This window comes from Juglans regia, chromosome 9, assembly GCF_001411555.2.
Source record: "Juglans regia cultivar Chandler chromosome 9, Walnut 2.0, whole genome shotgun sequence".
NCBI classification, from domain to species: domain Eukaryota; kingdom Viridiplantae; phylum Streptophyta; class Magnoliopsida; order Fagales; family Juglandaceae; genus Juglans; species Juglans regia.
Window position 1 is genome coordinate 1,209,956 of NC_049909.1, and position 12,065 is coordinate 1,222,020.

General features: G+C 30.7%; 1 protein-coding gene across 2 annotated transcripts; it reads left to right on the forward strand.

The window, feature by feature from the left end:
• Window positions 1–8,592: 8,592 nt before the first annotated feature.
• Window positions 8,593–11,471, forward strand: LOC109003062. 2 transcript variants are annotated; one of them, XR_001998091.2, is made up of 2 exons: window positions 8,593–10,574; window positions 11,320–11,471. XR_001998091.2 is itself a non-coding variant. In XM_018981034.2 (1 exon), the coding sequence occupies exon 1, from the start codon at window positions 8,838–8,840 to the stop codon at window positions 10,500–10,502; it is 1,665 nt and encodes a 554-aa protein (XP_018836579.1). In that variant the 5' UTR covers window positions 8,593–8,837; the 3' UTR covers window positions 10,503–10,829. The 2 variants fall into 2 exon arrangements, 1 of the variants encoding a protein (XP_018836579.1); XM_018981034.2 differs by lacking the exon at window positions 11,320–11,471 and having other exon boundaries at window positions 8,593–10,829.
• Window positions 11,472–12,065: the final 594 nt, after the last annotated feature.

Consider the following 12,065-nt stretch of genomic DNA (forward strand, 5'->3'; position numbering starts at 1 on the left):
CATCACCTTTACTAGATTCCCATTGTGAATTCAGGATTGAACCAGAAAGCATACTATAGTGGAGAATGACTGCTCTTAATAACAATCCACTCATTGAATTGTTGATTAAATGGAGTGGGGCTCCTAAGGAAGATTCAACTTGGGTTCCTATTGATCAGCTAAGAATGCATTACACGGATCTTGTGGGCAAGGTCTTTTGAAAGGAGGGAGAATTGTTATGAGCTACATAGTGACTGTGGCAATAATTTGAGGGCAGCACAGTAGTAAACGGTGGTGAGTCGTAAAGGGTATGAAGGAACTGAAGGTTAATAAACAGTGAATGGCACGTGATGGGCACATGGTTCATTAAATGTAGTAGATTATGTGTTTAGCCTTACTTGCTCAGTGTAGATTGCAAGAATGACGTCATCTTTGTAACGAGAATAATGACTCTCACTTTAGTATAAATATTGAAGTTTCGTTTGTAAAATCATTCAGAAAATTTAATAAAGAATGTCTCTTGGAGGAGTCTGATCCTCAAAGATTAGAAATTGCGCAATTTACTTGTTTCTTATTACAAAATCTTTCTAGGAAGCTGAGGGATATCAGAGAACTGATCAAGGTTTCGAGAAAAAGGTGAGACATTCTACTAACGAGCTTGAGATGAGAGAGAGAGCGACTGAGGGCGAGAAAGGGAGAGCTTTGGGGAGTCAGACTTGAGGGAAGAGAGAGAGAGAGAGAGAGAGAGAGAGAAGAGAGAACTTTGTACGAGAGGTTTATTTCCTCAAATCAATTCTATGGTAAATAAAATAGACAGTATACATGTCCGATAATTATTGGAGGGTATAAATTCTCACCAAATCCTATTTGAAGGTTTCCCCAAAACTACTTAAAACCAACCTCTATTAATTTCATCCCAAATTTTACATAATAAAAATAAACTAGCATTCAAACGTAGCTTTAGGGCTCATTTGGATACTAAGGCCTGTTTTGAATAATTAGATGAGATAAGAGATGATCTATAAATAGTAGTGAAATAGTTTATGAATAGTAGTAAAATGAGTTGAGTTTATATGTTTTTTGGGGCTTTGAAAAAAATTTAAAAAATTAAAATATTATTATAATATAATTTTTTAATATTTTTTTTTTCGGATTTGAAAAATTTGAATTATTTTTTGTGCTTTATTTGGAAGTTTGGGAAAGTTGTAATAATTAGGTAATGATTAGATAAAAAAAATTAAAAATTTGAAATTGAAAAATGTTTGTGTATATAGTGTTTGGATATTGAGATGAGATAAAATACTCTTGCTACCCAAACCAAGCCAAAAAATATCTCATAGTATTTGGGAAATAGTTTGTATATAGTAGTAAAATAGTTTAAGTTAAGATGCTTTATTGGGATTTTGGAAAGAAGAGAGAAAAAGTTGAAAAAATTATTATGAAGTTAAAATATTGTTTGAATATTATTTTTTTATTTTATTTTTATTTTTATTTATTTTTTATTTTTTGTATTTTGTTTGAAAATTTAAGAAAATTGTAATGATTAGATAAAAAAAATTAAAAATTTGAAATTGAAAAGAATTTTATGTTTGAGTAATATTTGGAAATACTTGAAAATAGTTGTGTTCTCAAATTAGCTTTTATATATATATATATATGAAAATGCTTATCAAACTGATGCAGCATTGTGGTTTTTTTTTTTATATTAAAAAAATGCACGTTACGGCTGGCATCGGCCGAGTAGCATCGTATGTTATAGAAGTCTTATATATGCAACATGCTTTGTTTTAAGCAAATTGTGCCATTTGATACCATTCTGGTTGCATTGACTGTTACTATAAATTACTCTCCATTTTGCCGTCCGAACTCACATTCTTCTGCATTCAGATTAAGTTATTATGCTCATACATACATAATTCCTCATCAATTAATTTAACTTTTTAATACAATAATCGTACTCTTACCTTTATTTGTTTTTGTTAAAGTCTGGTTTGAATAGAGATGCTTTCATTTTATTTTATCGTATTGCATTTCATTCTATCTTAATATTTAAATACCATAAATACAAATATTTTTTAATTTTTAATTTTTTCATCTAATCATTACATAATTATTACAATTTTTCAAACTTTCAAACAAAACACAAAAAATAATTCAATTTTTTTAAAATTATAAAATAAAAATAATATTAAAAAATTATTCTCTAATAATATTTTTACTTTATAATAATTTTATTCAACTTTTTTTCTCTCTTTTTCTAAAATCCCATAAAATATTTTAACTTAAACTATTTCTAACTCAGCTCATCTCATTTGAATACAAATATATCACTATTATTCATAAATCATCTCAACTCATTATCCAAACCAAGTATTAAGGTGTCGTTTAGATAATGAGATGAGATGAGATTATTTTAGATGAAAATTGAATAAAATATTGTTATAATATTATTTTTTTAATATTATTATTATTATAAAATTTAAAAATATTGAATTGTTTATTATATTTTATTTAGAATTTTAAAAAAATTGTAATGACGCGATGAGAATGAGATGAAATGAAATATTTTTAGTATCCAAATATGGCAAAAATCTTATATATGCTGTTGACAAATAATAGAATTAAAAATAAAAATAAAAATAAAAATGGATGATCGAAATGTTATTGCCTAGCTTATATGATATTGTGAAAGTCAATTGATGGAACCTTCGTGTGTATATATAGCATGATGTGGATTTTCCTACAAAATAAAAAGTGAAATAAAATAGTGACAAATAATTGCGACCATACATTAACTAATTGTGAAATCCATTGACCTTCAAAAAAAAAAATTAGAGGAAATGTTCAACTGCACCCCCACCTATCTTTCATACCTAATTAACACTCGGATTCTTGTGCTTTAACCACTTGATACTTACGTGCATGCCAACTGCTACACATCGTGTGCTTTACGTACGTCCTTTGAAGATACCTATAAACAAACTGATAGATAAAGACAAACATAGTTTTTCCTCTCAATAACTCATATAAATATAAATATATAATATATATAATATATATATATTTATATAAATATATAATATATTATATATATATATATTATATATGGGCAAGGCTGCTCTGTCGCCCAGCATTTATCGCTGGACGTGCCGCTCAGTTTTTTTTTTTTTTTTTACATTTTTTAAGATGTTTTTATTTTAAAAAAATATATATCAATATATTTAAAATTATTTTTTTAATTATTAAATAAAAAAATAATAATAAAAAATAAAAAATATCAGTGATCAAACCAAGTGCACAAATCAAGTGGGCAAATAAATTTTTCCCTAATCTCCTGTCGGTGGCTCCCACTTTCGTAGGAATTTAACAAGTGTATTTCTATGTATTTTTTAAAATTTTTTTATATAAAATTTTTATAATTTTAATTATTTTAAGAAATAAAAAAAATTATTATTATTAAAAGATATTTTCATGCTCACGAAATAAAATAAAAAATTATAAAAAATATTTTTTTTATGATTTTTTATTTTACTTCGTGATTAAAGAAGTATTTTTTAATAATTTTTTTTTTTACTTTCTGATTAAGAAAGTATTCTTTTAATAATGTTCTAAATTTATTTTATTTTTTTAAAATATTTAAAAATATAAAAAATAACTTAAAAAAACACATGCAATACTACATCCCAACGGAAGTTCCAACGGGAGCTGTAGCATGAGCCGCATAAAAGCCGCAAAATGATGATAAACTAGACAGAACACATGGCCTGCGCAGAATATGGTTTGGCGTAATGTTAACTCATGTAATAAGTCCAACCACTACATTTTTAATTTTTAATTTATGCTATTTGGTCACAAACAAAGAAATCAGGCTGAATTAAGGAAACGTTCATGATGCTCTTTGGTTGTGAAAAAAAAAACTTAAAGTATATAGATGGAAATGAGACTTATGTTTGAATGTGAAATTCATCTCAATCTATCTCAGACTAGTCATTAATAAAATTTACTACTTTTTTAACTTCTCATAAAAAATTAAAAAGTTAAAGCCCTATGCACTCCTTTGAAAAAATGGGTTCTATTTTTAAAAATAATTTTTTTATGTAAATCCTATATTCATCATTTTTTTTAAAAGGAAATCGTCGTGCTTACGCATTAAATGACTGTAAATATCATTTCTAACAATATTTGTAATCCTAAAATGTGCAAGTCTCGTATTTTTTTATTTTGAAAAAAGTAGTTAAATCTGAAATCCACATTAAAAAAATCATTTTTAACAATGGATCCCATTTTCTTAAAGGAGTGCACGGAGTTTGCATACTCGACTATATCTATTATTTTTTTTCAAAAAAATGCAGTTCTATAGTATGCAATTCCCGCATATTCCTTTTGAAAAAAATAAGTAAATATAAGATCCACATAAAAAATTATTTTTTTAAATGTGGATCCCACTTTTTTTTTTAAAATGAGTACGTCGAGCTTGTGCATCCTAAGACTATATCTAGCATTATTCTTCTAATAAACCACATGTCAAGTTAAGAGAGTCATTTGAACGATAAGTTTCAGATGATCAAATAACATTATTCTTTAATTTTGATCTTATTTGCATTTGTGGGGCACACCCTATCCTAAAAATAAAAATGTTAGATATAGTTTCGAGATATACAAGTATCATGTATTTAGTTTAAAAAAATTGAATCACCTTTAAAAAATTATTTTTGCATGCACATCCCAGATTTGCGAGTTTTCTTTATGGAAAATGATTATATAATTATAAATTTTGTAAGTTTTGCGCACTTTCTAAAATAAGTAGTGAAAATCTAGAGCCCACAAGAAAAAAATCAATTTTTTTATAGTAGATTCCACTTTTGTAAAGACAATATGAGAAGCTTGCACAATCTTATTTAAAGACAATGTGTAAGGCGTGCACATCTTAAAATTATTCTAATATTATTTTTTTCCTTTACGGGGAATTTGTGGGACATGAGATTTTAAAATTATACAAATCATTTATTCTTCTTTTTTTTTCCTAACTTTGACAAGAACATTTAGGATTCATTTGGACACCTGAATTATAATTCTATAAATATTAGTAAAAATTTATGAGTTAAAATGTTTATTGAATTTTAGAAAATGAGAAAGAAAAAGTTGAATAAAAATATTATAAAGTTAAAAATTGTTTAAATATAATTTTTGTTTTGAAGTTTAAAAAAATTGTATTGATTTTTATATTTTAATTTTAAATTTGTGAAAATTTTAATTTCAAATTAAAAAGTATTTTGTGATCGAGTGATACTTAGAAATGGATTTAGTAGTATTTTACTTAAATAGTAGTATTTTCTTATGTTTTTCTCTTTTTAAAGAATAGTACTATATTACCTAAAAAAAAAATAATACCATATAAAGTCATAAATTAAGCACCGAATACTTATTTTAAAAAAATGACATCTAGTTAAAGAAATTAAGTTTTTTTTTATATGCTTCCATTATTTTTTTAAGAGAAACTGTCATTTTTCATTCATCAGAAAAACTTATATGCATAATTGGATACATTCTGGAATGTCCTCATATCAAACATAACATCATAAATCAAAATAATACATTTGGAACTCTATCAATATAATTTTCTTTTGTGATTTGTCATTCATTATTAAGGTAAAAAAAATAGACTTTAATAAAACGATATAGATTTAAAAATGAATATTTGATAAAATAATTCACATCTATATTAATTGCATAAATTAATCCGTAAATCTGCTCGTACCTTCAAAAACTGATAGAAAAATAATACTAGTGCACCAAAAGATACTGGTTTTGCGAAAACGACGTCCAGTATCTTTAAAAAATTAAAGATCCCACAATCAAACATTTATTAAAAAAAAAAAATCATTCGTATGAAAAAATAACGGTTAAAATTGTTTTTTGTGTGTGGGGGCATTGAATTCGTGATTTATGAAGAGAGCAAAAGTAATTATCTCCCGCCTGCAGTTTTGTTTATTTACTTAATTGAGTGCTCCCGCGAAGTCGTCATCAAATATCAAATCAGAGATACGAAACAACCGTCACGGCCCAATGGTGTGTAATGATCATAATAACAAAAGGGATGCTGTGAGGAACCGCAGCGTGACGTTAGGAGACAGCTCGAAACTAGAGGGTGGACCAACCGGAAAGCTTTCGCTGTCCAAGCTGTCAAAAACTCGTAAAGGTGACCGTATTTATTGAAAAGGGCAGAGTGGGTCCCACACTAAAAGCAGTTAGCAGTGCACTCAGATATCTGACTTTTCGGCTCAATTTCCGATTTGCCAATAAAACAGTACTATCCATCCACCCCAGTTCTCACTCCATTGATTTTGATTTCTCGTGTTTGTTTGTTATTCATACAACTCACAAATTATCTTTGACCCAATCTCTCTCTCTCTCTCTCTCTCTCAGTCTAATCTTATTTCAAAAGGTTATCATAGCATTTTAAACCTAAATGCTTCGTCACATTATAATCTGAAGAGCGGTGGCACCGCTCAGTGTTACCGACAGTTATTAAAGTAATTTTTTTTAATTTTTTTAATATATTTAAATATTTTTAAAAAATAAAAAAATATATTAATATATTTAAAATCACTTCCTTCATGATTAAATAAAAAACAATTTCATTTTAAATGGAACGATCATTTTGGATTGGCATAATAGTCTTTTTCTAATTTTAATACGATGTCATTTTATTTATAATAAAAATGATTTTAAGATATAATATATCATATTAAAATATATTCTATTTTAAGTTTCTTATAAGAATAATTATATTTAAATATTTTTATACTATACATCATCTACGTATCATAATTTAATATGAAAATTAAATTTTAAAGCCTTAAATGATAATTAACAGATGAAGATAAAGGAAAATAGTTTTCTTACTTGTTTAACAAATCGGTTAAGACTCGTTTGATTTTAGAGATGAGAAGAGATTATATGAGTTTAGATTAAAGTTAAAAAGTTAAATAAAATATTATTAGAATATATTTTTTAATATTATTTTTATTTTAAAATTTAAAAAAGTCGAATTGTTATTTTATTTTATGTGAAAATTAAAAAAAATTATAATAATAAGATTAAAAATTTTCAAAATTTTAGATTTTACTCTTAAAAACAAACGAGCCTTAGCATTGGGATGACTGATACGAGCAGTTAAGAATTTAAAACTCAATCTCGTATCAATTTTTTTTTTTTTTTTTACAAGAGGTGGAAAATTCAATTCCAGACTTTTTATTTGAATAACCGAACTTTATACTATCAGACCTTCACGCTTTTGGTCAATCCTGTATGATTATTAGAGAGTAACTTGCATGGAAAATAACAACTTTTATTGAAGTTCAAGTTATAAATTATATTGGTCATTCAATTATTCAAATGCCTCACACATACGTAATATTTATTGAGTCGTTTTGTTCACAAGTTGGTGCGAAGAACAATCAATATAATCAATATGAGATTATTTAATTTATAATATTTAAATTTATAAATTCTTCTTACAAATTAAAACTTGCCACATTAGCAGTAGTTAGTTTGTACTCTGCAGTTTAGATTATGGGTAATAATATGTGATACAACTCAAAATTGACAGGTTTAGATTTGATATAAATGAGTTTGAGTTAAAACTGCTTGAACCATTAAGATATGATTAAAAAATAGCTCAATAACCGGTAATCCGCTTAACCCGTAATAACTTGTTTAAAATTTATTTTAAAACTAAAGTTTTATTATTGTTTGATTATAATATTCGTATTTTTCAATATCTTTTTATTTTCATTTGTGAGATTGTAATTATGAACTTATGTTCATATTTGTTATTATTGAATTTATAATATTTGTTTTATTATAGATTAAAATCTAATAAATATTGATATTTCTTATTAGTAAGTAGTTTTATTATTTTTTTAGATATTGTGTCTACTAATAAATATAGATTTTAACTTTTATTTAAAATTATGTTAATCATGTCAAATTAGTTATGCAGGTTAGTTCTACCCATTTATATAAAACAGTTCGAAATAAGTCATTTTGTGTTGATCAATTTTTAATTAATTATTAAACAGGTAACACGACGTGACCCATTATTTAAGTGAATTGTGTTAAGATTTGAATGTCTGACCCATATAGCTTAAGAGATCAAGTTCAAATTAAACTATATAATTGAATGTTTATGACTTAACACAGTATGCGAACACGAATTGCAACCCCTAAAATTTTAGGTTGGTTTGTATATCAAATTTTTCATATTTTATAATTTGAATTTTCTAATAATAATAATAATTCCATAACAGCTTATTTTTGTCGATCTAGTTATAAATTACACTATCGATCATAATCCTTTTTTTTTTTGGAAACACAATCGATCATATTCTTCTCTACTTTTATTCTATTTTGGGGCACTTTTTATTATCTTGGATTATTTTTATTTCTCAATAAAAATTAAATATCAATAATCAACACCAGTCACCAACTCATTTTAATAAGATAAAACTTCGAATTTTATTAAAAGATTATGTTATTAGATTGTTTATATAAATAATAGTGCAGACTACATAATTACTTAATAATTACTTAGATAGTCTGACCGTCCCCACGCTCCAAAGTCGGGTCTCCATTGTCTGTCGCTGCTGAAGTGCCACTATTTCTTCCTCCAGGCTCCATCTCATTTCCTGCTCCTCTCCCTCGCCCCTTTCCCTACACTCCATCCATCCATCCATCCCCCTCACCTTTTATCTCTCCCCTGTCTCTCAAAACCCTAACAAAACTCTCTCTCTCTCTCTCTCTCTCTCTCTCTCTGTTCGCTGAAAAAGCAAGCAAGCTCGCTCGCGACGTTAGCCATGAAAGCACCAGAAAACGACCCAATAACCCTCTCCAACCACCTCATCTGTTCCCTCCTAGACTGTATCCCACACGCTGAGACCTTCAGAGGAAAATGGTCTCTAGTCAGAGCCAAGCTTACTGACCTCCAAATTCACCTCTCCGATTTCACTGACTTTCCCAACTCTTCCTCATCCATCCCTCTCTCTCTCGACCTCCTCCACTCCATTTCCCACACATTGACCGACGCCGTCTCCCTCTGCCACAAGTGTCAGACCCCTAATTTCTCAGATGGTAAGCTCAAGACCCAGAGCGACATCGATTCCGTCCTAGCCAAGCTCGATCGCCACGTCAAGGACGCCGATATTCTGATCAAGAGCGGGGTTCTCCGAGACGGCGTCGCCCCGAGCACCTCTTCTTCCTCTAAGAGAGAGGTCGCTCGGGCTGAGTCGAGGGGCTTGATTACCCGCTTGCAGATTGGGAGCGCCGAGTCCAAGATCTCGGCCATGGACTCCTTGCTCAGGCTTCTCGAAGCAGACGACAAGAACGTGATGATCTCGGTGGCGCAGGGAATGGTTCCCGTGCTCGTTCGCCTACTCGATAGCTCCTCCTCCTGGGAGATGAAGGAGAAGGCCCTCGCCGCGATCTCTAGGATCTCTACAGTGGATAGTAGCAAACATGTTCTGATCGCCGAGGGTTTGTTGGTTTTGAACCATTTGCTCCGTGTTTTAGATTTGGGAAGTGGATTCGCCAAGGAGAAAGCTTGTGTGACCCTCCAAGCACTGACCTTTTCGAAGGAGAACGCAAGGGCGATTGGGTCTCGAGGTGGGGTTTCGTCGCTGCTGGAGATTTGCCAGGCCGGCACGCCGGGTTCTCAAGCTTTCGCGGCTGGGGTTCTGAGAAATCTCGCTGTGTTCAGTGAAATCAGAGAGAATTTTGTCGAGGAAAATGGGGTCGCCGTTCTTTTGGGGCTAGCAAGTTCGGGGACTGTATTGGCGCAAGAAAATGCAATTGGGTGTTTGTGCAATTTGATCTCCGAGGATGAAAGTTTGAAGCTTCAACTTTTCAAGGAAGGTGGGATTGAGTGTTTGAAGAATTTCTGGGACTCGGCTCCTACGGTTCAGAGTCTCGAAGTGGCGGTGGACTTGTTGAGGCACTTAGCCTCGTGCCCCATAATCGCCGAAGTTGTTGTTTCAGATGGGTTTGTAGCCCGGCTTATGGGGGTCTTGAATTGTGGCGTTTTAGGGGTGAGAGTTGCGGCGGCTCGTGCTGTGTATGAGCTGGGATTCAGCACAAGAACTCGGAAAGAGATTGGTGAATGTGGTTGCATTGGTCCTTTAATCAAGATGTTGGATGGTAAGGCTGTGGAAGAGAAAGAAGCGGCCGCCAAGGCCTTGTCGATTTTGATGTTATATGCAGGGAATCGGAAGGTTTTCAGGAAGGATGAGAGGGGAATGGTGAATGCAGTCCAGGTTTTGGATCCTTCAGTTCAGAATTTAGATAAGCAATACCCTGTTTCCATATTAGCCTCACTTGCGCATTCAAAAAAGTGTAGGAAACAAATGGTTGCTGCCGGTGCTTGTGTTTACTTGCAGAAGCTTGTTGAGATGGATATTGAGGGGTCCAAGAAGCTATTGGATAGCCTTAGTCGTAGTAAGATTTTGGGCGTTTTCTCCAGACCTTAGCAATGGATGTTGATGTTGAATTTGGCTCAAAAACATGGTTATAGGAACACAAGGATCATTTCCTATTGATCTGTATGTAAAATAGTTGCGTTTGTTCTTTTTTCAGTTTTTTTTTATTTAATTTTTGGGTTTGTTTTTATCTTGTTTTAATGTTCATAAGGGCTGTTTATTTGCAGTAGAAAAGCCGATGTTGCTAGCTTAATTCTTGATGAATACTTCTTCTGTGTAGAGACATGATCTAGGTTTGGTGACCTAACTGGATTCGAGTTATTTGATTGTTTTTCCCCCCCTCCCTCAAAACTTAATAAATTTTATTGCTTTCTAATATGTTTGCTCCGACTTTTGTTCTTCTACTCCTTCTTCTATTTACAGAGCAAGGCTTCTGAGTTCTCTCTGTCTTTCTTGCTCATTCACTTTCATTTATTTCTGCACGAAGCACTCATTCTGCATTCCTTGGAGTTATTTTAGGCCATTTGAGAAGCATTTCATTATCATATATATGCAGTAAGGAAGGTTGTTTTGTGGCTCTGAAACCCGTTTCTTATTTGGCAAAATATTCTGGGAATTATTTTGAGGAATTAGTTGGTTTCCACACAATTTAATAGTTTTGATTTTCACATTAATTTAGTGCCCCCGTTTGCAATTTTGGCAGGTCTCTCCTGTTTGATGTCCACCTAATTGTGGGTCTAATACATGTGCATTTGTTCTTGACCACATGCATTTGTTCTACGCGTTGCCTGAAATTGCACTCTTTTGTGTTGGCAGTTACCTAAACAAGTAGGGATCTGCAATTAAAAAGCCTTTTGTTTTGGTGCAGCTTGCAATATCGATACCCCCGGTTGGACATGAAATGAGACAGCTCAGTCCGGCGAACCGTTATTCCAGTGGTTTGCCTTTCCAATTTATTAATATAGTCAATTTAAAGAACCGAAAAAATCTATTTCAGACTCCAATGAAAATCATCAATATGGTCCAACTGATATTCGCTAAAACGATTGTACTACATATGTCTGGATTGTTTTAAAACACATAATAATTTTTGTAACTTGATAGAATAAATGCTTCTAAATTTTAAATTATATATTTAGGATAGTTTATATCTTTCAGGAATTTTCATAGAGGATACGTGATATTAAATGATTACATAAACTTAGAGAATGAAAATACTTATATTTGGCCAAACCATTCTGAGTATGTACATGGACAGCTGAATGTTTAACATGAATTCCTATTGACATGTAATAATCATTAATGACTTGAGATGTAAATTTTAATGCATTATCCAATCTGATAGACTTGATTGTAAAATCAGGAAATTGAGCTCGTAATCTAATAATTTGTGTAAAAATTCTAGTAAATGCAACATTACGAGTAGAGAGTAGACAAACAGATGATGATCTAAAATACATCACTAAAATCTATTCTTTCTATTTTACATACTGACTTTTACAATATATCATACATCAATTTATCTATTTTTTCTTTATACCATTTAATATATTTTATTCATTTCAAGTAAAGTAAAAGCGTGTTTGGCTATAGTGGTACTGCTCGGGCTATGAA